The sequence below is a fragment of the Acipenser ruthenus genome, chromosome 20, assembly GCF_902713425.1.
Source record: "Acipenser ruthenus chromosome 20, fAciRut3.2 maternal haplotype, whole genome shotgun sequence".
NCBI classification, from domain to species: Eukaryota; Metazoa; Chordata; class Actinopteri; order Acipenseriformes; family Acipenseridae; genus Acipenser; species Acipenser ruthenus.
The window spans coordinates 29,464,466-29,491,350 of NC_081208.1; the positions used below are offsets into that span (position 1 = coordinate 29,464,466).

Sequence of the window (26,885 nt, forward strand, 5' to 3'; positions counted from 1 at the left end):
CTCCGAGCGCACAGGGTCCCAGGCAGTCTCAGCCTCCGAGCGCACAGGGTCCCAGGCAGTCTGAGCCTCCGAGCGCACAGGGTCCCAGGCAGTCTCAGCCTCCGAGCGCACAGGGTCCCAGGCAGTCTCAGCCTCCGAGCGCACAGGGTCCCAGGCAGTCTGAGCCTCCGAGCGCACAGGGTCCCAGGCAGTCTGAGCCTCCGAGCGCACAGGGTCCCAGGCAGTCTCAGCCTCCGAGCGCACAGGGTCCCAGGCAGTCTCAGCCCGTCTGGGAAAAGGCAGCAGTGGAAGAGCAGTACTACCCACCACGTGAATGAATGACCGGAGATTACACAGCGTTTTGGTGCGGAGTTCTGTGAATTACCAATGCGGGGGGCTCGTTGCGGTTGTACCTCCATGCCGAAAAGGAATATTAATTGTAATTTTAAAAAAATTCTTTACACTATTTGGGGGCAGTAGGGTTTACAGAAGGTTGTAATTTAGTTCTGTTTTTATTTCTATTACAAAAAGGCAGAAACACGTTTGCAGTTTTACTTCATTGTACTGTTTTCAGAAAGTTACTGGTGTCCAAGATACTTCACTTTACTGCAGTATATTGTGGGCTTACTGCAGTATATTTTAGCAAGGGCTGTTGAGGTCATGAATATGATGTCAATCAATACATTTAAAACATGATTAAAACACTAGATACTCACTAAAAAAACAATAAAGATATTGAACTCATTTATTATAAATAAAAAGTGAAGCTACGTCTGTGCTTTACAACGCAAGGATGAGGTCTTTCTAAATGCTTTGGTTTTCATTTATAGATCTCATAATAAAATTATATTATTTATATTATTTTTTTACTGAGAAGGCATTATGTATTATTGTAACTATTTACTTTTTGGTGTGATTAGGAAATAAAATAAACGCATCAGCTTTTTTATGATTATTATTTAGGGACTCGTTTAGTCGCATAATTAAACAGTCAGCTGCATTAGCTTTAATCCCATTTCCACAGTACCAGCCCTGCAACAGAAGATCCCCAGTGCAATACAGGATCTGGAAACCTAATGTATAGAATACGGTCTAACCAATGGTTGTAAGCCAGGTCCCCTTGTCTGCAGTCACAGTAATCAAGCAAATAAACTGGGATAGAAGAACCAAATAGAAACAGAATGTCCATTGGTTCTCAAAGGAGAAATCTAGGTTATACCTTCCATAAATACCCAAGAAGGACAGAGCGCCCCCTATCTTGTTAGGATTAACATACCCAGAGGGGGTAAGTGGAAACCTTCATACTTCATTAACAGCCTGTCCTATAGGGGAGCAGGCCCACAGCAACCCTCCTAAGAAGCAGACTCTTTAATTCTGTTTTCTTCCAGATTGATATTCCGAATCAGACCTCTGAAGGAGAGCTTGCAGCAGTGCCACCGCCCCTCTCCTTCCAGATCCCAGGAAGCAGCACGGTGTGCCACCCTTTCCCTCACCTCCAAATAGACGGAGTCAGCCTCCCAAAGGTTACCCAGGAAAGAGCGCGTCCCAGCAGCATGTAGAGAATCGCCAGTCCCGGGCTGCGGAGGAGGTGGCGACGGAAGGAAGAAGCAAAGAAAGAATAAAAGAAAGAAAGGCTGCGTCCGCCAGTGTTATAGCGTGATGACGTTGCCGTCCTCCCGCATGCTCTCCTGGCTCGTGTTGATCTTGCCGGGGCTGCCGTTGTGAGTGTTCGTGGAGCTGAGCGAGGCCTTGCTGTCAGACAGCGAGCTGTGCAGGGAGGTGCTCTGCTGGAAGCTGCGCAGCAGCCCCGGATGGTCCCCGTTGACGAAGCCGGCGGGCCGGTAGGGGGGCAGGCCGTCGCTCTCTATGATCAGGTCCCCCTCGTCGTCGCTCTCCCCCTCGGCCGTGCTGTAGTTGCTGATGTAGTGCGAGGCCGGGCTGGGGGTGCTGTTGTTGGAGAAGCCTGAACTGCCCAAGGCCTTGCTGCTCCGGACCACGTTGTTCCGCTGGTTGGCCGGCTTGACCGTCACGATCAGGTTGTGGCTGTTGGCCACCATCATGTCCGTCACCTGGTCAAGGGATTTGCTCACCACATCGATGCCGTTCACCTCCAAGATCTCGTCGTTGACTGCCAGCAGCCCCGTGCTCTCCGCCAGCCCGCCGCGCACCAGCCGCGAGATGAACACCCCCGGCACCTTCTCCACACCCTGGGGGGTCACCCGCATGCTCAGGCCGTCGCGGATGTAGAAGCCCAGGGGCTTGTCCGAGCCGTGCTTGTGCAGACGTACGCGCCGGTGGGTCTCGGGCAGGATGTCCACATCGATGATGGAGGAGATCTGCCGGAAGTCCTGTGGGAGTCCGATCAGGAGGTGCGGCTTGGACTTGTGCACCGGCCGCAGCCCGTGGAGTCCCTTCTTCCTGCGCTGCAGGGAGTTAGTGGCGAAAACCCCAGTGTCAGCTTCCGCTGGAACAAAGAGGGAGGGAGAGAAGAGAAAGGCCTGGTTAGATACGATGTACATTTCACTCATTCAGTTATATCTGTTTAAAATGTGTTTGTTTCACTTTAAGAAAAAAAAAAAAAAACATTTGTTGGTACACTTTTCTCCACAAATAATTCCTGGGTTTGTTTTTGGTAAATTTGGGAACGGGGTCTATAATATTTAAGGAGAGTAAATTAGGATGGAACCACTCATTCTCAGCTCTTTACCAAATCTAGAATATCATGTTCACTCCATTTTTTCTTTGAAAGATAATGTTGATCAATCATAGTTTCCACCAAAGAATTTTAAATGCCCATCAAGAGGACGTCAATACACAATTTATCCAGAAGGGTGATGAGAGTGAGAGCGAGAGTGGATCCACCGCTCCTGCCACCAGCTTAACCTTTCCGGTCTGAACCTCTAATCCATGGGAGGTCACCGGGTCACATCCACTCTGTACATAGACATCAGCTGCTAACTAGGGATTGAATTACATGACTTCCTAAAAAGGCTTATCTATCATCCGATGTCAAAGCCACATACAAGAAGAGCAGTGAACAGCAAATTGAGTCAGAGTGCTGCCAACAGACCAGTAAGAAAAATAACACACACACACACACACACACACAGATCTAAACTCTATATTAATTCATCTAGGGTTTGATCTGTTGGCCTCCTTATTCATGTTACTAAACACAGTAAAAGATCCAGGGGAAAGAAGTCTGTAAAACATCAGCTTTATAAAATTTCAGATCTGCCATTAAGATCATTGAAGTAAACCTCAAGGTGTGTTAGGAACACACCCTCCTCCGCCAAAGGACCTCCACAGAATATCCCCTGAGAATATCCCTTTTATCATCATCAGGAAAACCCTGAATCAGGATTTTCTTTCTCCACTCGGACAGTTTGAGCTGAACAAAGTTGAGGCTTTCGTGTTAAACGTTAAGCTCCTTTTATTACCATAACATGAGGCTGCAATCACCACCCCCCCCCAAAACCCCCCCAAACACCCCCTCCAAACCCCCCCAGACCCCTCCTCAAACCCCCCCAACACCCCCCCCTCAAACCCCCCAACACCCCCCCCCAAACACCCCCAACACCCCCCCCCCAAACACCCCCCTCCAGACCCCCCCCAACACCCCCCCCCCCGACGACCCAACACCCCCCCCCCAAACCCCCTCCCCCCAGCTGGTTTAAAGAACAGAAAACCAAACAGGAGTGTACAGTACTGTGTGTGTGTGCTGAGGCCACCTGGTAACTGAACTCTGTGGGAATGTCTATGTAGGTGTGTAATATTTATATTTATATATATATATATATATATAGCAGCCCACTTTCTATTCAATGTTGGGTTTCATAACTACTGTACAGAATTTTGCCATCACAGTATAGCTCTCTTCTTGGGCACTTTCAGGACAATGTACGGTATAGGGTGGGGGGGAAATGGGGTCACAGCAGCTCCCTGACCCCTTTTTTAGACAAGAGAAGAGTTTCCATTGGGAACCTATGTCAGCCTGGAGATATCAATCTATAACCTACCTCCAGCAGCCGCTGCACATTCCTCTACCTGTATTTAAAACGTTAAGCAACAGGGTTGTCATTGGAAGGCGGTATTGTCAGTGTTGCACTGCAGAACTGTGTGTTAGAGAGCAGAAAAAAAACACCTAAAAATAAACACTTCCTGCCTGCTTAACATTTGCAACACGCCGTTTGTGTGCATGCTGGAATGGGGCGAGCCCTCGGCACACGTACACAAAAAAAAGCAGGAACAATCCAGGACTGGTCAGGTGATTAAAAAAAAAAAAAAAAGAAAGAGAAATGTTGTCCTAGTTAACGCCTACGGCAAACAGAAGTGTACAAATAATGGTATGTTTGCTGATCTCATGAAAGCTACAATCTGAGTCAGAATGCACAATGCAGGTTTAAAATTGCACGGAGAGACTTGACATATTCTGGGCTGGTCAGGCCACGGCACTCCGCATCATTGACCAGGTATATTAGAACAAGGGCTGCCACACACACACACACTAAATGTTTAGTTCAGTTAAGGGTTTAGTTAAGTAATTAAGAGCTCAGTTGGAATGAAAACCAGAAGACACATGGGGTCCCCAGGACCAGGGTTACATCAGTAGGAAATATGATGTAGGTCAACTGTGGTACTTCTTCCATCCACTGGGGGCAGAATGTTGCAGGGTAGGGGGGACAGATTGACGAATACACTCTAGTGAAACGTTTGATACGTCCACGTCTTTAATCTGTACACAACACGGTGCGCTACAGTAGGTGCAGAAGACTTGGACGCTCTGTAGATTGAGGATCAAGATAAAAAATATCAGACACACCTGAGCGTGTTACCGATACACTGTGGCTAATCAAGCTCGTAGTGAAACCTGCAATGGGTGAAACTGCCCTGCAATAGGTGTCTTATTTCCATCCCCTGCATTACTGTAATTGCAGGAAAGAGAACAAGGTTACTGTGCTTCCACACACGAGCCAAACTCCTACAGTAAACACCTAGCATACACATCCAAAGCAATGTGCACCAGCTGGACAAACTGCACAGCAAATAAAACAAAGGCAAGTCCAATCTTGCCAGCTTTTGTTGCTGAAGTGACTGGAATGAAATCTGCTCCATTTGATTAGCGAATGACATCTAATAGTGCAAATGTATCATCGCCTCCCACCCCCTCGAGAGAGCAAGCTGTAAACACACACACAGGCAGGCAGGCAGGCAGGCAGGCAGGCAGATGCCATGGCCTTGCGTCGGGACACTTGATGAATGAGTAACATTACTGCACATGAGGAAAAACAAGCCTTTGCAACATGTGAATGAACTTACCCAGACATAAAAGTAATTGCATTTTGGTGTGTTCTGATTCAGCCTAATAATTTGACTGCTATTCCCTTTTATTTTTACAATGACACTGACATTTGATAGGTGCTGAATGTAAATTATAGCTCATTTCCTATAAGGTAGAAGTGGACTGCCAGTGTCTGCAGAACAAGTGATCATTTAAATAGAAACAGTAACGATTTACAAGAACAATACTGTAGATCTGGGTTCGATAAAGACGTACAAGTAAAATCATAGGATAAAAGTTGCCTATAATACTGTTGCTTCCTTTTAGCATTGGACGTTATCCTCTAGCTCAATGGCAGGTAGCCATTTTCATCAGTGTTGTTGACAAGTGTCTGGACAAGTCAAATATTCCTGACTTGATGAAAGAACTTCCATCTCTACTGGCCAATGTTTTTCATTTCAAGCACCAATAGTTGCGAAGCAACCAAAAAATTCAGCAGAAACCTTGTAAGTTATAAAAAAGAGCTAGCCTTTGATTGTGCTAAAGAGAAAATATTTTATTCTAGTGACTAATGTCTTCTTCAGTAAAAATAGAACCATTAATCTTCTGTAAACACGAAATAAAACAGCTAAAAATATACTCAGCATCTCATCTGGGGCCTATGCATATACACGCAAGGTCTGTTTTCAAACGTGAGAAAGCCATGTAAACCGTAGCAACACTTCTCAAAGCTGACTCTACAGAGTGAAAACAAACAGCACTTATCTGAAATATCTTCAAATATCTTCCCTGATACTGCTGGCTCTTTTGTTTGACTCCCATTTATTTTAACAGCCCTGGCGGAAGCCCAGTTGGAAACACAGCCTAGAAACTAGCCTAGTTTGTCAAATCCAACCCCACATGACAACTATTTCAATACTTAGTTCAGGCAATACTCTTCTGGCAAGCATATGGGCAATTGAGGCCAGTCTCACACCCCTGCAGAGGGTCATACAGTAATATCGATCTTGCCTATAGATCTTTGTAGCATTAATTATCTGTGCTCCCACGACGGGGCTGTGAATTGTTCCTGGCTGCCTGGACCTGCTGCTGAGATCTAAATCATTCTCAAGTTGACAGACGAGGAGAAACCAGGGCTCCCTGTACAGCAAGTCCCTCATGATAAATATTGACTAGATATGTATCCACTTGACGCTGTGTGTGTGTGTGTGTGTGTGTGTGTGAGTGAGAGATCCAGCGAACTCAAACTCCAGGCTCAGATAAGAGAGAGGCGAGCACGCCTCACAATCGCGGAGCTGTTTGGAATTCCCAAGCCAGCCTAGCGATAAGGGATTTACCATCCCAAGGGTTTATAGACTGCCAACAGAAAAACTCTGCTGCACCTTTTCAGCAACATCTATTGAACCAACTGAATGGCTCTTCGCAAGAGGCAGGACTTATTAACATGGTTACTCGCTAGGTACTTGACGATGCTAAGAGTATTGTATAGCAAATACGCTTCTTCAAGCTCGAAAGCAGTACACCAGATAAGAATATTACCGTAAAGTCCACCCACCCCACCCCACCCCACCCCACAATCTTTGATCATTCTTTTAGAAGTAGGTGTTGAGAGAATACAATGCAAGCACTGAGTGTGGGTGAGATCTTCCAGGACCCTCTTGTGAACAAGACGCTCAGGCTCAGTTGGTTAAATGTTGTTAAAATAGAGTAAATGCATCACTTCAGGTTGTTAGGGGTTGTCCTGTGTGTTGCTGCTCACACAGTAAAGAGCAGTGGGGATGATTAGACACCACAGAAATCAATTGGCTGTCGCATTTAAAACCTGCTCCTAGCAGCCACACAATGACGCCTCTCAAAGCTGTCTTTGAATACAGCCTGTGTGGAAAGTGTCATCTTTCATACCAGTCCTTATTTACAGGATTTTTATATCTGTACAGGGATATCACAGCTGGGCATAACCTTGTTTCAATAGACCCCGTGTTACAGGTATTATCTGAAGTTCCTTCTTTTCAAAAGTGGATAATAAAATATTACGGGACAAATTCCTCTGCAGCAAATGTGAATCTCGAAAAGCATACAGAGATGCACCTGTTGCACGTGTTCTAGCCAGGGCCTGTGGTCTTTATAAACTGGTGCTTTATCATGGCAATACAGCCCTTCAGGTTTTCATCAGAGCAGTCACTATAGGCAGACTTAGCGACAGCAAAATAAACTTTTAAAAGTCTTTGACAAAGGCTTTGACTTTAAAAGGCTTCCAGCCGAAACGTTGCTCATTGACAGCTGGTATTAAATACAGGTGTGCCGAATACTTTTTATTTTATAACTGCACATTGCTTGAAGAGGTACAGAGTGTGCATTATACAATGGGGGTGGGGTATCAGTGGAATGAATTACTGAGAAGCTTATTATATACAGGCTTGCGTGATACACATGGTGTGGGTTATTTCCTGATGATTACAGTGATAGCCTGGGCCACAGAAGATTAATATTTAATAAATCCATGAAGGCTGGCTCAGCCTCAAACAGAAACCAGCCCCCCTGATCTGGAGGCACCCAGAGGCTGTCTGGGTGATTAACTGTAGGTGCTGGAGGCTGCATTTAATTTCTCTCAATTTTACCAGCGATTGAGCAAGGGCAAAAAAAAAAAAAACAACAGGTGCCAGTGTCTGGAGCCCTGTAAACCAGTACAGTGTCCTGGCATACCAAGCAAGCTATGGACTAAAACCTATCCCAGAGGTGGCCAGGTTACCTGTTAAACCTGGAATGGAATGACCCTCCAGGATTGAAATTGGACAGCCGTGACCTACAGCAGCCCTTTCATCCTGTATGGGAATCTATTGCAAGAAGGCGATGATAGGGAGGGGGTGTGGCAATCTGAGCTCCAACCTCTTTGGCGTTTTTAATAATAACATGTGTTTATCTGCTGTCACGCAAATACAGTGGCGCAGTTTACTAAAACCGTCACGAAACTTCTCACAAACCAGGCAGGTACAGGAGGTCACTGCCACAAGGACTGTCAGAATCATGTAAGCTCTGGCTTCTGGGTAAAGGAAGCCTCACACCTGGCCACATGTCTGATGTTCTCCGATTAGAGCAGAACCGACAAACACAGATATAGAATTAGGTGCAAACCTGGTTCCTTTTACTTCTGATATAAATGTGAACACTATACTGTATATAGCATCACAATCCTCCAATGGTACTAGATGTTCCAGGCAGAGAAATAAACTATTTATAACAAGACATTGGAATCTTTTCAGCCAATCTACAAAACACCGTAAGATGAACCAGTTTTTTTTTTTTCAGATCAGATTTGACAGATACACAAGTAATGGGGCTTGCCTGGGAGTTATCCCCTAGGCTGTTTATGGTTTATCTTTAGCAACCAGCCTCATTATACCCCGTTCAGTGCTGTAATAATATCTCTGAAGCACACACCATCCTTTTTACCAAGCGGCCCTGTTAGCAACCATTAGCTGGGCTGGGAGGGTACTAACCGGACAGCATATCCCTACACACTGATCAAGGGGCAGAACGCTCTCCGGCAATCCTTCCTGTTTACTGAGCTGTCTAATCTCATCGTCTCTCTGATACCAAGGTGCCTTGCACTCCAACTGCAATAACCGGCCTGTCTGAAACTGTCTCTCGCATCTATAGGCTATTCTACACACAGCCTTCAGAGAAGAGCTGGGCATGAAAAGACATGGAATGAATGGCTTGATTTCAGATGCTCTAAAAATCAAAATAAGTAAGGCACCAACCAACCACCTCTAGATAGAAAAAGATTTGTGAATGAAGGTAGGTCTTTACACAAATGTGCAACCATTTTCTCATTTCTTCTGTTACAGAACATCTTGATATGAGCGTTCAATACAAGAGCTATCCTAACTAACGCATTCTATGCTTCACAGAGTGCTGAATGAGGCTGTGTGGTCCAGTGGTTAAAGAAATGGACTTGGAACCAGGAGGTCCCCGGTTCAAATCCCACCTCAGCCACGGACTCATTGTGTGACCCTGAGCAAGTCACTTAACCTCCTTGTGCTCCGTCTTTCGGGTGAGATGTAATTGTAAGTGACTCTGCAGCTGATGCATAGTTCACACACCCTAGTCTCTGTAAGTCGCCTTGGATAAAAGCGTCTGCTAAATAAACAAATAATAATAATAATAATAATAATAATAATAATAATAATAATAATAATAATAATAATGAGCACAGGCACTTTGCACACGTGGTCCTGTCTTTAAAGTACAAGTGAACTATCTTTCTATTTCAGACCAGGTCTGCTCTGAATTGTAGACAGTCGACTGTTCTTCTACAGAAAACGCTGATGAGAAAGAAAAGAAGCGTGTCACTTCTGACGCATACAAATGAAGTTTTGCAGAAATACCCTGGAGAGATTGAACTGCAGTAACATAATTCCTAATTGAGCCCCATAATACGTTGTGACAGTCGGCACTTTTCAAAATCGAACTGAATTAAACCTTCATCTCCTTTAAAAAATATGCTGGTTTGGGACATTTTATTTCAGTTTCATTTAATAATGTACTTATTTAATTATTTCCATCCTTGATACGGTATACGGCATACAGTGGCTGCTTGTTTAGCAGCAGCTGGTCCCAGTGTTTGTGTTGGAAGACCTACCCTGTTGTGGTAAAGGGAATTAGACCAGCATAGCATAGCCTGGCACACACATTCCTTCAGATCAGAGTACAGGGCAGCTGGCAAGAGCTCTGAGCCTTAACATAGACACTGCTTCTAAACTAACCCTGCCCACACAGCCCCCTTTGAGAGGCATGCCACCCTGAGGTACAGTTCAGGGTGAGCCCTGTCCCAGGCTTATTTAATTGGGCCCCTGGTTAAAAAAGACTGGTTAATGTTGTTGTCAAACTGCTTAAATGACAGTCCCCAGTTATCGTAACAGCCCCCTGCTAACCTGTCCTGCTAGTGAATCTCTCTTCTGCTCCATTGTCACAGAAAATGCGCCAACCAGCTAGCAAAGTAATCTCTGATATGAATAATCCTGTCTAGCACTGGATTTAACTTATTTAAACAAGCTGTACTGAAAATATTTTTTATTTAACCTTGAAATTATCTTGAAACTGGAATGTCAGAATGATCCCTTTATACATGCGTTATGTAAAATCTTGTGCTGAATATGTCTAAGCAACCAAATTCAGAAATAAGACCTTTGCATTCAGATAAACTTCTTGGAACACCCTACAGTAAATGTTGATCGCCACCAGGATCACCAAGTATTTTAAAGTATTGACAGCTGCTTTGCTGTTTGTTGTATCTTTGTAAACCAGATGGCATCATCTCAAAGAAATCTGACAGAGAAGAGCGTTTTCCTGTGAGTGATTTCAAACATTGTGAAAGAAGCATCCATTTCAATTACAAGCCCCAGCTCTGGTCTTATTACATTCTTTAAATTCCCAGCAGACTCCTCCCCTCCTGGCAGCCTGCGGTGGGGCGCCCTGCTCTCAGTACCTGCGTGTCCAATCAGCAGCACCTTATTAGGCACTGCACCTGAACTAAGGGGGCCCCCTCACCTTGAACAATGCGAGGGCACTATACAAGTGCGTGTTGAATCCCTGCACTCGTTTCTGAAGGTCTCAAAGCTTCCATTAAAAATACCTTAGGGAGGTATGCAACAGAAGCTGCTCATAATAAATCAAACACCACCCCTCCTTTCTTTAAGATACACCAGCACATATTTGTCAATCTCTCCGTAACACGCTCTGTCAATGCAGAGAAGTAATCTGAAAAAAGGCATTGTTCTTTCAGTAGGAGCTGTTCCTCTTCCTGTTCCTGCTCACAGGAGTTTGGCACCCGTGTAGTTATTGTCCAACTAAAGGGCAACCTGGGATGGGTTACCTTAACCCTTAGTATTCTTCTGCTTGTGAAGATTCGCTTTTTAACGTTTTCTGTTTCAGTCGCCACGACGTTTACAAATTCATCAGCTTAAAGCACCAACGTGGCTTCAACAGAACTCTAAGAATCATGTCTAAACTATATTAAGTACACCATGTGTAAAAATCAACCTGTCCACCTTTGAATGGAAGAAAGACCACATGCTCTGCTTTTATTTTATTTTCTTGTCGTTCGCCATAGAATATTTTTCTTATAAATAATTATTTTACCTCTCATAGTAAATATTGACTTGATAGAACTGCCTGCATGCTCTCTAGATGCCTCTCTTTGTATTAGTTATAGATACTTTGTATGAGATCTACATGTGCTGGACGTGGCAGACACAAAGTACAAATAGAAATAAATACATAAATAAAACAAACAGCTCATTCTTCGCATAGCTCTTCTATTGTAGGATTCAGAGTTAAAGTAAATCCTCATCTTTCTCAGGACTGTTTTAGCTGCTCTTGTTTTTGCCTGTGCAGATAACAGCGTTCTTGACTATAAACACGCCTCTACACAGTATCTCTCTATGTATCTCTGTTGAGCCCACTGGCCCTGCTCCAAGCTCTCTCCCACCACATTAGCTGTGCATGTCGCTGCTAATTAAAGCAAACACGTTTGCACAGAGCAGGCTGCAGTGCTGAGCCTGGCTGCAAGCTCTGCAGATTCACACGGCCAGACAGCCTTCACTGACCTGAACCCAGGAAGCCTGGCTCAGCACCCTGCTCTGTACCACTGCAACAGCATCACAGAGCCCACTCAGTCACACAGCATAGCCAGAGAGCCCCGATCAGCACCCTGCTCTGTACCACTGCAACAGCATCACAGAGCCCACTCAGTCACACAGAATCTGTCACTTCCAGGTACAGTATATCACAATCCATGCAATCACAATTTAAAAAGCCGATTCAACTATATAGTAATGCACACATTCATGACGAGTTAATTTCAATGATGTGTTAGTGGAGAGACACAGAGATACACTCCTTATCTATATAAAGCAGAACCCCCTTCATCCACTCTCCTTATCCGGGTCCCCCAACCTTTTCCATTTGGTGGTCATCATGCTACTCCAATAGGAGTGCCCATAGTGTAGGAGTTTTGGCTGCGATACTGTAGGTATCATACACGTATACTGTCCATTCACAAAGTACTGTAACAGTCTCACTGTCTCAACCCCTCTCTCAGCATTCCAGATTCAACTTCCAGATCGGAACAGGGCTTCTGTTTGTGCTGTCTCTATGGCAACAGACTGTGGAATGTGATCTGGCCTGCAGGGGGACTCCTAGATATCCTGGCATAAATAGATCAAACTGAAAACTGGTCCACATTCCACAAATCAGTGGGAGATTGGAGGATTTATACAACTATTCCATGTACAGTCTGCACAGGGCTGATTCCTTGCTGCAGAAGCTCCAAAGCTTTGCATCCTGCTGGCTGTAGTCTTTGCTTCATTGATTGAATTATGTAGTGTATGCTACTGTTGACCTATTGACGTCTGCAGCATGGAAATCCAATTTTAAGAACAGAAGTTAAGAGGTGAAAAGCCTGTCCGCTGAATTATTTCACTGCATTTTTATCAGGAAAGGTGAATACTCATACTGGAACTGTGTCAAAAAAACACATTCATGTTTATAATCCTTCCCTCCAAGTTCTTAGAAGTCCATTTGAAGTTGCTGCAGAGCAAGAGAGAACACAGACAGACAGACAGACAGACAGAGAGGCAGACATAGAGACAGACGGACAGAGAGACAAACTCAGCTCTCTTTCTCTTAACTCACTCTCTTGCCAGAGACACACAGGTAGTCAGCAACAGCAGGAAAGCCTTGGAGACACTCATTGTGCGTTTGCTGAGAATAATGGGTTTTGTTCAGCTTGATATGGGACTTTCCAATTGAATCTGTGCCGACGTTATGATCCATTTGCAACCGCACGGTCGTACTGTACAGATACTTCTGTGAGGAAAGAACCCTCCCCCCCATAAATAAGATTCTTTATTGTACATGTTCAATACCAAAACACACACACACTGCAACACTCAGCAGATGCCCAGTCATAAAAACCCAGCAGCTCTTACTGTGCTTACAATGCAAATGAGACCAGTGGATAGCTGGATACCTTAGGCGCCGAGTTTATTCATGCAGGAGGGGCCCCTCACACAAGCACCTGCAATAAATGACAGCTTTGTTCTCTCCATATAGAACCCAGGCAATTGAATTAGCCCAGCCGTAAGTGCATTTCTGGTCAATAACAAGACCCTCTGGCGTGTTTCTCAAGTGCCACTAAATCCACGTTTAAAGATATTTGTACAAGGGAACACTCAGAGCCAGCATGCATTCCTGCACACAGGAGCTGTCCCTTTACTTCGATGCTTTGATGGTCATTAATAAGTGCCATGGTTTAATAAAATCAGACCTGGGATCAAATACAATTACAGCAGCATGGATTGCTGAAATTATAATTACAATGATGTTCAATTAAAATTATACTGCAGTAATTACAATTATACTAAAAAAACTCCACACATTAACATGTGTACTCTATCTATTCTAAATAACCCAGCAATATAATCACAGGTACAGATACAGAAACATGCTATGCAACTTTTCTTTTCTTGTTTTACAAACAAATGGGACCACTAGAAGTTGAAAATACGGGAATAATGTTCGCTCCGTGTAAAACACAGCATGGAACTGCAAATGATTCAGCTGGGAAAGGTGTGGAATTGAACTGGAATTGATCAATCACATGGTAGAATTCCAATTCCAATTACACAGCCCAGGTTCAATTATAATTACAGTGGAATTGCAATTCATTCCAAATGGCACAGTTCCAATTGTAATTGACCTAGGTCTGATTAAAGTATCATTTTAATGACACACTCTTTGAGCTGATGTCCTAAAGTAATTGTTCTGTGGGATTTTTCAAAGCCATGCAGTTACATGTTTTATAATGCTGTGTGTCTATAGCCTGTTGGCCATAATAAAATGCATTTACAGTAAACAGACTATCCCTTGTTACCAAGGTGACCTTGTGTCTTTGCTGGACACAGTACAGTCTTCATACAGTAAAACACTGCTGAACAAACAGGAACTTCCTAATCCTTCTGTTTGTTAGAGGTGATCACAGGTACAGTGTATATACACACTGATAGAGGCTAATAGAGCAGACGCATCATCTTTCTATGGGCAATTCTGAATAAAGTGCGGAGGGGGCAGGAAGTCTGGCTAGTCTAACCCTTGCCCCAACATTCCTTATCTTGGCCTGCAATAATTAATAAATAATTCATAGGTGGCACTGTGGAGCAGCGTGCTAGCTGATACAAAGCAGTGTCTCGTCGGTCCCACCAAATCAGAGGGGTGAAAGAGACTCAAACCCCAGTGCATAAATAGAGGCTTAAGGGCTGGAGGGCTAGCAGGGACTAATACAGAGTAAAGGTTTAGCTGTATTCAGATCATTAAGATAGACCCTGGTACACATCGCTCTTTAGGCCCTGAGATTTCACAGGCAATCTGTTTGTTAAGCCCCCTGTGTGGACAACAGATGCCTCTTGTTTTTGTAATTAGCAGCTGCATAAAGGCATTGAGGTCTGAATGAACATCTTAACAAGTTCCAGGACAACTGGAGAAGCAGTTCTTCAGCTAGACGCGGGAATGCAAGGGTGACCCACGCATGCTAATGAATGTTAATATCAATATTCATGAAAACTGGACACCTGGTTATAATAAAAAAACGTGCAACATCTACGTACCTCCTTCACTTTATGCCCTTTTGCATTTTTAGCATTTATAAAAAGAGAGACAAAAAGTGACTGCTGTTTCTTGCTGTTGTGGAAGCTTTTAACAGTGACATTTCTTTTGTAGGTATATTAAAAATGAAAAGTTTGACTTCATATATCCCAACGCTGAGGTAGTCAGGAGTCTGGGGTTTGATTGGTTCAATGTAATAATTAGACACATGGTTGGAATCAACACCTGGTCCAGAAGTGCCACTGTTATTAACGGCTATTATATCTTACTACAGTAATACTAAAAATAGTAATAAACAACATTGTCATGGAAAAGTACAGACATTTCTCATCTTAGTGCTGTCAAAGAATTGTTCTGCCCTCAAAGTAAATATTCCCACAGAACCGGCGCTGGTGCCTTTGAAAAACAGAGCGTTATTGTGTGTTTCAGTGATGTGCATGGCAAGTATATCACTTACAGCTCAGATACAGGCAGGTAGATCACTACACTCACATACAGGTAGAACAATAAAACCCCAGGGCTTGGGAACGTCTCAAGAAGAGCCAGAAGTCAGACTCTGGGCCATTCCAGAGTCAAGCCCTCGAGCACCACCACTCATTATCAAACGCTCCGGCTCTCCCTGAACAGCACAACTGTAAACATGGTCAAGAGAGGTCTACCCTATACGCAGGTATAGGAACAAACCCAGCCCAGGTGTTAGGATGTCACTAGCAATAATTACCTGCACACCAGGGGATGAATATGGGAAACCCAAGGTTGAAGCCCAGGTACAGCGTTATAATCTGCTTGTTTTAATCTGGCAGCTAAAAACTCAATACCTCTGGTAAGCAAAGATTGTTAGTTTCAATTCTCTCTGAGCCGCAGAGGGAGTGCAATCACCGGTCAGTTGTTATTTTCTTGTGAAAAGGTCACTGCGAACCATTTTTTCTCGCATACCTGTTCTTGTAGAGTCAGGGCTCAGCTGAGCTCATGCAGGATGAATTAGTGCTTGTGCAAGGTGCCAGACTGCAGCCTGGGGAGATTACACTCGCTCGGTTTTAGATTACTTTTTAGAGCAAACCGGTTTGAGGCGACACTGAACATGACCCACCTTTCCGCAATTCCTTTTTTGCACTCCCATCTCAAATTAAAACAGTCACAGATCACCTCTTGGGAGGATGCTCAAATGCTAAAAGTGTTATTAATCACCTTGAAGGACAATGACGGAGGGGGGGTGGGGGGACGACACTGCACGGGTCATCTGTGCTTCTCTCTAGTAAATCACCACGGGACCCAGTGTTGACCAACACATGCAGGTTTAACTCTTGCTGTGCCAAAAGCAGACTGATGGAAAGGCTAATTAAGCCTGCCTGCCGAGTCGATTCGGGGTCTCCAGTGGGCACAGCTGGCTGATACTCCTAATTATGGGCCAATTAAAGAGGGATTTGTGATTTGCAGTGCTCATGAGCAGTAAGAGGCAGGTGGATTCTGCATAACCTGCCTCCCCCGGGAGCCGCCGACGAAAGCTGCTGAGAGGCGCAGTGATTATGAAAGCCAGCGGGAGCCCTGGCGCTCGCAGTGGAGGATCAATGCGTTTACTCCTCTCTTCAGGACAGGTGGCTGCAGTCGGAGATGAGTGCATCTACATTATCAGGACTTCTGCACTGCACTGCAATTATACCTGCCAATAATAAATCACTGCACTCTCTCTCTCTTATCTCCCTGCCAAGAGAATCAGACAATATGAGGCAGTCTGCCCATAGCAACATTGTGAGTTACCCTAAAAACCTGCTTGTGTTATGTGTGAATAGCATAGCGTTCATATACAGACACAACCTAAAATGCAAAACTCGAACATTAACTGGAAGCTCTTTGACCTGTTCTATCTAGGGAGTGCATTTAACCAGGACATGAAAGGAACAGACACTCAATGGCTTAGCCATTCTGGCAGCTCCGGTAACCAATTGTGCACAGCAGGTTACCCCACATATCTTCCCCATGTTATCTGTACTGTAGCTCTTGTACAGCATGTGTAATGCCTGTATGCTCAGTTACATGGGAATGCCCCAGGTCTTGTTCTGTGTTCATCCCTGGACAGCCTTGAATAAGAGACTATGTGTCAATGGGTTAGTACCGGCAAGCACTGTAAAATACAATCTAGCAATGCAAAAATCACTAAAATACTTCTATTCTAATAAACACTATCTCTTAAAATACAGTACAGTCTCCCCTTTCTGAATAAATGTACTTGAACACCAGAAACAAATACTTTTAACTTACAAAATATACTGTAGATGTATCTGAACACAATGCTCTGTAACTCATTGACTGGAGACAATCCCATCAGAGTTAAGCATTGGGGGCTCCTTAGCCCTTCTGACACAGACTGCACTGCTAGCTTCATATCCCTATAACCCATTCAGCCCATCAGACCACATGCTGCTTTGTTATGTAATAAAATAGAGGCATTCTTATCTAATCATAAGGAACCTTGCCCTTTTTATGCCTTGGCTACTGCTGACAACCGCAGGCTCACGTCTTGGCAAAAGATATGTGAGAAAAAAATCCTACTGAAAATTCAACCCGACCTGCTTTTTACAATCATTTCTTGCACTTTCCTGACCTCTGTCCTTGTGCATTTAAGGGGGGTGCCCTGCAATCCCGTCCTTACTGTGCATCTCCACTCTGCCCCTTTTGCCCTGTGCTATAGGACAGGATTCCTGAGTCGATGCTCTTTCAATTGTAATTCTGTCATCAGCCTGGGATCACCCCTCCCCCTCTCCACTCTCGCAGTGTGAGGACAGATTCCGTAATCCAACTGCGACTCCTGTAATCCAATAACTGTCAGCAATATGCATTAGCACGTCCCTGCTGGGCCAGGGTAACTGTGTTAATAGCGCTCAGCCTCTACAGCACGGCACAGCTCCCTGTACTGTACTGTATACATGCCTGGAGAGCTGGGGCTGCATGTTCAATCAGTCTGCTCCAGTATGAACCCTTCACCTCCATATCAACAAGCAGGATGGCAATCCATAGTGCCAGCTGGTTTTTTTTCCCCCGGTTTTATATACTGTACAATGAAGAGATGACAACATGCAAGTCATTATGGAATCACCTTTGTGTAATGTGTATGTATCTCTCTCTCTCTCTCAACAGTGTTAAAAACAGATGACCACCAAGATCCATTATTCAGGATAGCCAGACAGGCAGGAACCATGCTGCAGAAGTATAGGAGTGAGACCTTCAAGCCATTTCGAGAGAGAGAGAGAGAGAGAGAGAGAGAACTGCACACAATCTCTTGTGCTGAACCAACTGCTTAAACTCAAAACTAGCAGCTTATATATATTTTTTAAATCATTCCTGCAGAAAATGCTGTTCTCCAGTGAGCTGGTGCAGGGGGCTGTAATCTCGCTGAGCAGAGCTGCGCTGAAGAGAACTCGGCTCAGGAGATGAGAGCTTGCCGGAAATGTTGATTTTTCTGATACGGATTTTAATAATAAGGCCTAAGAGAGAAGCGAACGTCTTCACACCCCCAGCGCTGTGGCAAAACAGAGCGGAGAGAGGGGGGCTAATCAGCTTCCAGGTTCTCACTAATACAATAATGAAAAAAGCAGAGTTCTTTGAAGATAACAGAAAATGTTTTTATTGTAGAATGGGGATTTAAAAAACAAAAAAAAAAAAAGACTTTTGAACTGATTCAGGGTGCCAGAAGGAAAAATGTGTGTGTTTTTTTTTTAAATCACAGCATTTATAATTAACCTCATCCGATGAAGTGACCTTCTGACCTGCGAGACCGGGGTGGTGAAAGCATGCTCGGGATAAAGGGACAGCAGATCATTCCGGCTGGACAACTGTGACAGGGTTCAATACACCACAATGAACCCTGCTCCCACCAGATCATACAATGCCATGCAGAATGACTGTGAGAAAAACGGTGGTGTTAAGCGAAGAACAATTTTTCATGTATTCCATCAGCCCCAATACTTGAAGTGTAAATGCATGTCTGCACTTGAATCATTGCATGTTCCATGGATCTTGATGACAGTACCCTGGGATCATTCTCTCCGTTCAAACCTCAATAAAAAAATACAATAGAAGTGGCAGGCACACTCTATAGTATGCTATGTAATACACTATAGTAGAGGCATGTGTAGCAGCTCTTCTGGAGAATATTATTTTTTATGTTGGCAGGGCTGTCCTGTGTAAAGGTTTTCACAATTGCACTGCAGTTAACATTTGCACTGCAGTTAACGGGAACTGGCCTCCGTGGGATGAGCTTGCATTTCTAAAGCAATAGCCAGTGTCAACACAGCCCTGTACCTCGAGAGACAATGAAGCACTCCTCCTGCTCTAATTAGCCATTCAGTCCTAGCCCTGGACCGTTGGGTCCCAGGGGGGACGCGACAGTGCCAATGAAATCCCCTTATCAGACGACCCCCCTGAGTGAAACATCAATGTTCTTTAATATATCTATCAGGCCAATCCTCTCCCCTTTTAATAACATCCAGCCTTAATTCATTAACCGTGAAAGTCACGTAGCATTTGAAGCGCTAGCAGCCTCCCTACTGAGAATACCCATGACAGGCTTCAGGTTGGGTTGATATCAGTGCTAATGAGACTGAAACGAGACAGGAGGGATGGAGGGAGGGAGCGCCCGGGAACCCTACTGGATTTCAGGTTAACCCTTTCCCTCAATGGTGCTAAATTTAGAAGCACTAGAAGAACCTTAATGAGTTCATTGACGCATGCTTTCTACTCCAAGTCTTTCAATGAAGACACGGAGAGAGACTTGTTCCGTTTTTTCAGTGTTTCTAAATGCAACCCTCTTCTCTCCAACCGGCCACACCTAATCTTGTTAACTATACTCTGTGGCTAATCAAGCTCGTAATAAAACCTGGAATGGGTAAAACTGCTATGCAATAGGAGTCTTATTGCCAAACCTGTACTACTGTGCATATCAGGTGAAGGTAAGCGGCATACAGAAGCCTGGGGCTAGTATCTTAAAGGCTGTCAAGATACAAATAAACAGTTCCCCATTTCAAGGGCTTTAAGAATCAAATCAACCACATTGTTGGTTTCACTGCACTCGTTTATAACAACAGAAAAAGCGTACTAATCTCTGTCTCTTTGGGCTACATGACAGTAGTGGTTTCCTACTAATGTTGCAATGTTAATATAGTACAGAGAGCCAAGCGTCTGCCTGGAAGAAGGGCTGTGAGGTTGGTGCAGGGCCAGGCTCTGGCCTGATCCATCTCCCCTTAGCACCACACCACTCTGTTATCTAACAGTGCATTCCTGAGAGCTGGCCAGGTGTTGTGCCATGCCTACCCACCAGGGAAACAAGAGAGACAGGCACGGGGTGGGCACGCTAACTCAACTAGGAGGGATCCATGCATCGCCTTTACTGGAATGCTTAAATCAGCACTCTAGTTTTTACAGTGAGCTTTATTACCAATCCATGCATAGGCCATGAGCTCATAAAAAACTGTGGCTATGTAATGCAAGTCTTATATTCAAAGAAATGGGCCCTTACTTGCATGTAAAAGCAAACAGAGTATAATGTTACAGAACTGACTTGCAAGAACTACTGCGTAATAAGGACCTGTATATAGCATGCCAAGATAAAAAAGTACTAACGTATCTAAGCTGTCCTAGTTACAGGTTACACGCTGAAGTGCTTGGGAAAACTGCACAAACCAGCTCTGCTCAAAGCAATGGGTTTCAATAACTCCCCTTAATGGAGTGTATGTAAACATGTGGATCAAATCCAAGTTCACCTTATTTGCAGCTGCAATAGTTTCCAGTATGCACACAGAGCCACAATGACCCACTTTGCACACTTTGTGCTTTCTCTTCATATCAGAAATCGGTGAAATTACCCCACCTTTTAACCTTGTTCCTCCGAAGGTATCAATGCATAGCATCTCAAGAACATGCACATTTCTAAATGCACGATATGCAATACAGCCTCCTGTGTAAAGCCAGTGCAATCCCCACATGCAGGATTCCTAGCTCTCCTCTGGAAGCACAGCCAGCGCTGCCTGTCCTTACCTCTCTTCTGGATGATGATCCTTAGCAGCGGGTTAGCAGAGGACAGGGCCTTGTGGTAGTTGTCGTCGTTGTTGATTGGTAGTAAATCCCCATGGATGTCTGTATATCCCATCAGCAAGTCCACGCTGGGAATCTGATGGACCGACTGAATTAGCCGGTAGAATTCCTGGAAGCCTCCCACGCTGGAACGCTTCAGGGCAAACCTTCGGAACTCCGCGTCAAACTAAAACGGGGAAGGGGGCGACAACATAAACAATTCACACACGAGTCCTGATTCAATAAAGAACAAAAGCTTGGTGGAAATGGAACGGGAAAGAACACAGAGTGGATTTATTGTGATGCTTAGCCCTTTTTAGATACGAATAAGCAACCTTGACTACAGTACTTTCTAAACATCTTTCTACAGATCTTTCTGCAGTACTTTCTACCGATCTTTCTACAGTACTTTCTACAGATATTTTACTACAACAGCAGCCCAGATTAAAGGCAGAAATAAAATGCAATGGTTTAAAAACCCTTTCTAGCCTCTGAGTCATTTTCCAAGCTTTCTTTTTATTTCAGTGCAGGTGAAGCCCCATGTCGTTTTAAATGGAAGTACTTGTTTCCCCTTCCCAGTGATTTCACGTACAAGAACCCCACATGTTCTCCAATGTGACACACACCACAAGCACAAAACTCATGCCTGCAACACAGGAAGGGAACTACTATATAATGCTGTGGCTGGCTGGAGTCACAGCGAAAACAGTCTGCAAAGCAAACAGCAACACAATAAAGGGCTTACAGTGTGAATGTGGGTCTGCTAACAGGGTTTCAAGCCTTGTTTTTTACAGCACATTTATAGCAGCGTCCCTGCAGTCTTTTGAGGGCTGGCCTGGGATTTAGAGACAGGGGGTTTTCATTAGAGCAAACGGCTTCTGTTAATGAAGTATGACAAATTTAACGGACTGAAAGAAACAAGCTCTTAAATATGTAGCCTGAAAAGCTTCTTTTAAAAGCTTCAGTGTGGAGTAGTGGTTAGGGCTCTGGACTCTTGACCAGAGGGTCGTGGGTTCAATCCCCGGTCGGGGACCCTGCTGTTGTACCCTTGGGCAAGGTACTTTACCTAGATTGCTCCAGTAAAAACCCAACTGTATAAATGGGTAATTGTATGTAAAAAAAATTATGTGATATCTTGTAACAATTGTAAGTCGCCCTGGATAAGGGCGTCTGCTAAGAAATAAATAATAATAATAATAATAATAATGAAAACCACAGTTGCTCGTAGTGATGTCGCTTTTAGAAACATATACTCATGACCTGATGCAGCCTGTCTGCTGCAGGTGAGTGTGGGTGGCTGAACCAGGAAGTCTGTAGAACTGGATCAGTGAGGACTATGCTGGGGTCTTCCTTCTGTGCCAGTCACATGATCTCTCTGGGACGTTCCCCTCTGCATCTCAAAGCTGGTACACTGTAGCTAAAAAGGGCCACTGCTTTACAGAAGATGCAGCAAAGCTTGTCTTTTCTTTTTACAATAATGGTTCTTGTTTTTGTTTTTTTTTTTATAAAACCACAGGCTCTCTTTACACAACCTTGTCTTTAAGGAATTTTGTAGAGTGCTTTTTTTTTTTTTAAAGCCCATTTTGATCAATAAAAATTAAATTCTGCAGTTCTAGAGACCCTTTTGAACTGTTTATGAGCAGGTTTGTCCTCGTTTTTTCAAGGCACTGTTTAACCTAAAACAACGTTCCTTAAAAAACAGTCCTTGAACCAAACAGAATGTTCCTTAAAACCATCCTGTAACAGGGCCCAACAGTACCCACTAACAGAGGCATTAACCTACAGGATACCAGTACAATTCTCACTTTCCTGCTCTGCTCATATGAGGACTTCACAGTTTCCAGTGCTGGTAGTCAAGCGCCTTTTGCAAGCACCAAACACAGAGCCTCTTTGGAGCAATGACTATGACAATCATGGAACTTATTCACAAATCTTTAACACCAGTTTAATTGATATCTGTGGAACTGTCCACGGCCTCTTTAACAGTGCTGTAGAAATATTTTCATGAGCAAAGTGTATTACAATTCATTAAAAAACATTCTTTAAAATCAACTGAGTCAAAGCTTTGTGAATAAGGACCATTGTATTTAACCAGGAATGAGTGACTCTGCTGCCAGTTATTTTAAGAGGGGGAGTTCTAAATGTGAATTCAAACGAGTCATGCTATAGCCATTGCGATCACTCCCTCGCTATCACCACCGCTACTACAAAGCATGAAAACAAATCACGTATATTTAACACAGTGTCAGTTGTCTCAAGATTTTTCATGCCAGAGGGTGTTTAAATGAGAACATAATATAATACAGAGGTATAATGAACCAGAGAGACGCGCTTCCTCCTCCCTTTGAAAGTGACAGGCATTGGCTCGTGGGCAACCCTTTCCGACACTTAATTATGTTATTACATTTTTTATACCAGTTTACTTGTCGTATAATTTATTTAAAAACCTATTTATCAAATAACAACAACAATAATATAGATCTAGAAAAAAATATTTGAAACGTTTGTCAAATATGTACTTTAGTATTTCATAATAATAATAATAATAATTATAATTATAATAATTCTACAAATTCGGTCTCAAATTGTATCATTCTATCAATGTCCAAAAATAGCATACTGCTCAAATGTGAAGAGAAACAGGACCATCTTTGTAACAATGTTTGACTGCATGGGCCGCGGAATAAACTAAAGATCTATGTTCTGTAGCCTTTTTTCAGGTGTATCAGAAAAGCTGGACAGGCCGGTGTAACTGAATTGCGCGATTATTTGTTCCCCTCCAGACAAACTCTAGCGTTGTGGTGTAAAATGCTCTGCCGGGGTGTAAATTGCTTGGATATTTTCACAGAGGTGAGGATTGTTTACAATTGAGACTGAGCTCTGATGAATTCTCCTGAGAGCGCCTTAATTTATACAAGAACCGGGGGTGTTCAAACTTCAAATTCATTAAAAAAAATACCGACATTTCACTTTATAGGTAAACCCACACGCCCACAATCAGTAGTTTTAATTCTATGACAAGAACGAAATGTTGTTTTTATTTTGCAATGTTGTACAAGCCAATAACCCATCTCATGCAAGAAACACGACTGCCTACACACTGCCAACCCATAAAACAGAGCTGCGAGCCATTTCTAAGTATATAGTGAGTGGACATCGATTTCTTAAAAGCAGACGGTCAGCCGATTTCTCTATCTAGCCTTCAACTAATGTAATTACAGCACACATCTCCAGATTCCTTTATTAAATAAGAAAAAACCCTGAAGAAAAATAATTTGAAAAGTGCACAATAATGTACAGTTTACAGGTCAAACGTTTTACATATTATATATACATTGTAAAAAGAATCATAATACTGTAATAACTTTTTATATTAGCCAATCTGAAATTGCTCTCCTTAAAATGTCACGGGTAATTCATTTTATACATACCTAATTAAACACACAGACGCTGTCGTCAAGCACTTCGCGTCGACTTTAAATATATACAGAAAATATGCACAGAAAAATGCAAAACACGTCAGGTGATACAAAACAAACCAGACGCTCGACTGTGACAGCTGAGACGAGTAAGCGCTGGCACATACACACACACATAATAGATATTTCATACAAGATGCATGCTCACATAACTGAAACAGCATAGCCGGCTGTATTTAATGTTATTTACATTGTTCATGTATTAATGTCGAAAGGTTGACTTCTGTCTAGACGATGCTACGCTGTGTATGGTCAACACTCCCCATTCTATACATGACATACCATCACACCTAATTAAAAACGGGAAGAATAATAACTTACTTTGCTTTTGACCTCGATAATGTTGTTTGCATTTCTCGAAGGGGTTCTGTGATGCCTTGACATTTTGGGCTGGTGTCGAACAGTCTCCGCGTTGTGGACCATGCAAAGCTTGCGGTGATACAGCCCTCAGTAATAATATTAATATGCCGCCTCGGTCCCACACATATATACACACCCACACGCACACGCACACGCACTTGCTGCAGCGGGCACTGCTAGTTTTGGAGATACCCCTCGTCTGAGTGAAAATATCCCCGCAAGAGGCAGGGCTGTTTTATTCCAACAACACTGACGTCACCAGAACACACCGCCGGAGGGGGGCGGGGTTGGAACCTGCGGGACGTCATGTTGAATGTTACGACGGCATGCGACAGGTGTCTGCGTTCTTAAAGGTGCAGAGCAGCAAAGAGACTAAAGTGGACAGACCGACTGACAAATACACACACACACACACACACACACGCCGTGTAAACACTGTCGTCAGTGACTCGTGTATGTATATATATATATATATATATATATATATATATATATATATATATATATATATATATATATATATATATATATATATGATGGTATATATAGACAATGTTAATAACAAATGGTTTCGTGATGCTCTAAATATGCCCATATTTAATGATTTCAAATCAGAATACAAGCATGACATGACAGATCAGTTCAGGCTTAGCAACTCACTTTAAAATCATTAGCTGTATATATCCATCCAGTGAATTTCTTCATAGAAGATTTCGTTTTGAAAATATCTCTTGTGTATTTTGTCTAATATTTGAATCTTTAGAACACTTATTCTGTCCCTGCCCGCATACTAATCAGTTTTGGAATGGGATCCATACTTGGTTGTCTATAAAAATTTCAGAACTAACTGATTTGATGTCTGATAACATTCTATGGTATTTTAATGCAACCTGTAATAGTGGCATTTTATTTATTGTAAATCTTATTCTTTTGTTTGCAAAATGTTTTATTCACAAATGCTAATGGAGAGGCCTGAAGCCTTCGGTCATAGCCTTTACCCATGAGATAAAACTTCAAGTAAGATCTCTAAAAATGGTCAATTCTAAACTAGCAGTTGTAAGTCACATGATTTGATAACCCAATGCCTCCTTATTTAATGAGGTTAAACAGTTTACAAGGTCATCTCCTTCAATTCATCTCCTTATCATGTATGTCATGAATGCAATCTGAATGTAATGCATCAACCCTGGTAATGTCCTGTTGTAGTTCTTGTTATTTGTTATCATGTACCTTTTCAATATGTCCCTCATTTCTACAGTAATTTCTGCATTGTTAAAATAATAATAATAATAATAATAATAATAATAATAATAATAATAATAATAATAATAATAATAAAAACATTTAAATAAAACATATAAAATAGTCAGTGTTCATTTACTACAGTATACTTAAATGTGTCAGTAGAATGTATAATAGTGGACAATGGGTTCTGCATTTTCATGGGGAACAAGATGAAACAATTAAACTGAAAAACAGATCCTTTACTGGCACGTGTCGTTTGCAGTTTTAACGTGTTTGACAGCAGCTTCCGGGTTAACACATGATGCAAGGTGAGGGGATGCCAGTCAACTTGTCAGAGGGTTGATTGACAACCCAGGTCGCTGACTTTTAATGTAACTGTGGTTCCCAGCTCACCATAGTATTTAAATATAAACCCTAACCCTAACTCTATGTACTTCTATGTAAATACACAGTAATTAGACACTTAGCATATTAATAAGTGTTACCAAATTTATATCATACACTCCTAGCAAAATACAGATCAAGTCAAGTGAGATTGCCCATTGCTATGAACTTGACAAAGCACCTCAGACCATTGCAGTGACAACTGCCCTTCCCGTTTAGCACAGTGCAAACGAGCACACTGTTCTTTCACTGCAGTCTCACCTGCCCTTCCTGTTTAGCACAGTGCAAACGAGCACACTGTTCTATCACTGCAGTCTCACCTGCCCTTCCCGTTTAGCACAGTGCAAACGAGCACACTGTTCTATCACTGCAGTCTCTCCTGCCCTTCTCGTTTAGCACTGTGCAAACGAGCACACTGTTCTTTCACT

The 26,885-nt window shown here is 43.1% G+C and overlaps 1 protein-coding gene across 1 annotated transcript; it reads right to left on the bottom strand.

Annotated features, from left to right (window-relative positions):
- Window positions 1–239: 239 nt before the first annotated feature.
- Window positions 240–25,044, bottom strand: LOC117425073 (partitioning defective 6 homolog alpha-like). Its single transcript, XM_034904207.2, has 3 exons — window positions 24,790–25,044; window positions 20,954–21,176; window positions 240–2,443 (listed from the first exon to the last, which is right to left on the bottom strand). The coding sequence occupies exons 1-3, from the start codon at window positions 24,889–24,891 to the stop codon at window positions 1,629–1,631; spliced, it is 1,140 nt and encodes a 379-aa protein (XP_034760098.1). The 5' UTR covers window positions 24,892–25,044; the 3' UTR covers window positions 240–1,628.
- Between the last annotated feature and the right edge of the window lie 1,841 nt (window positions 25,045–26,885).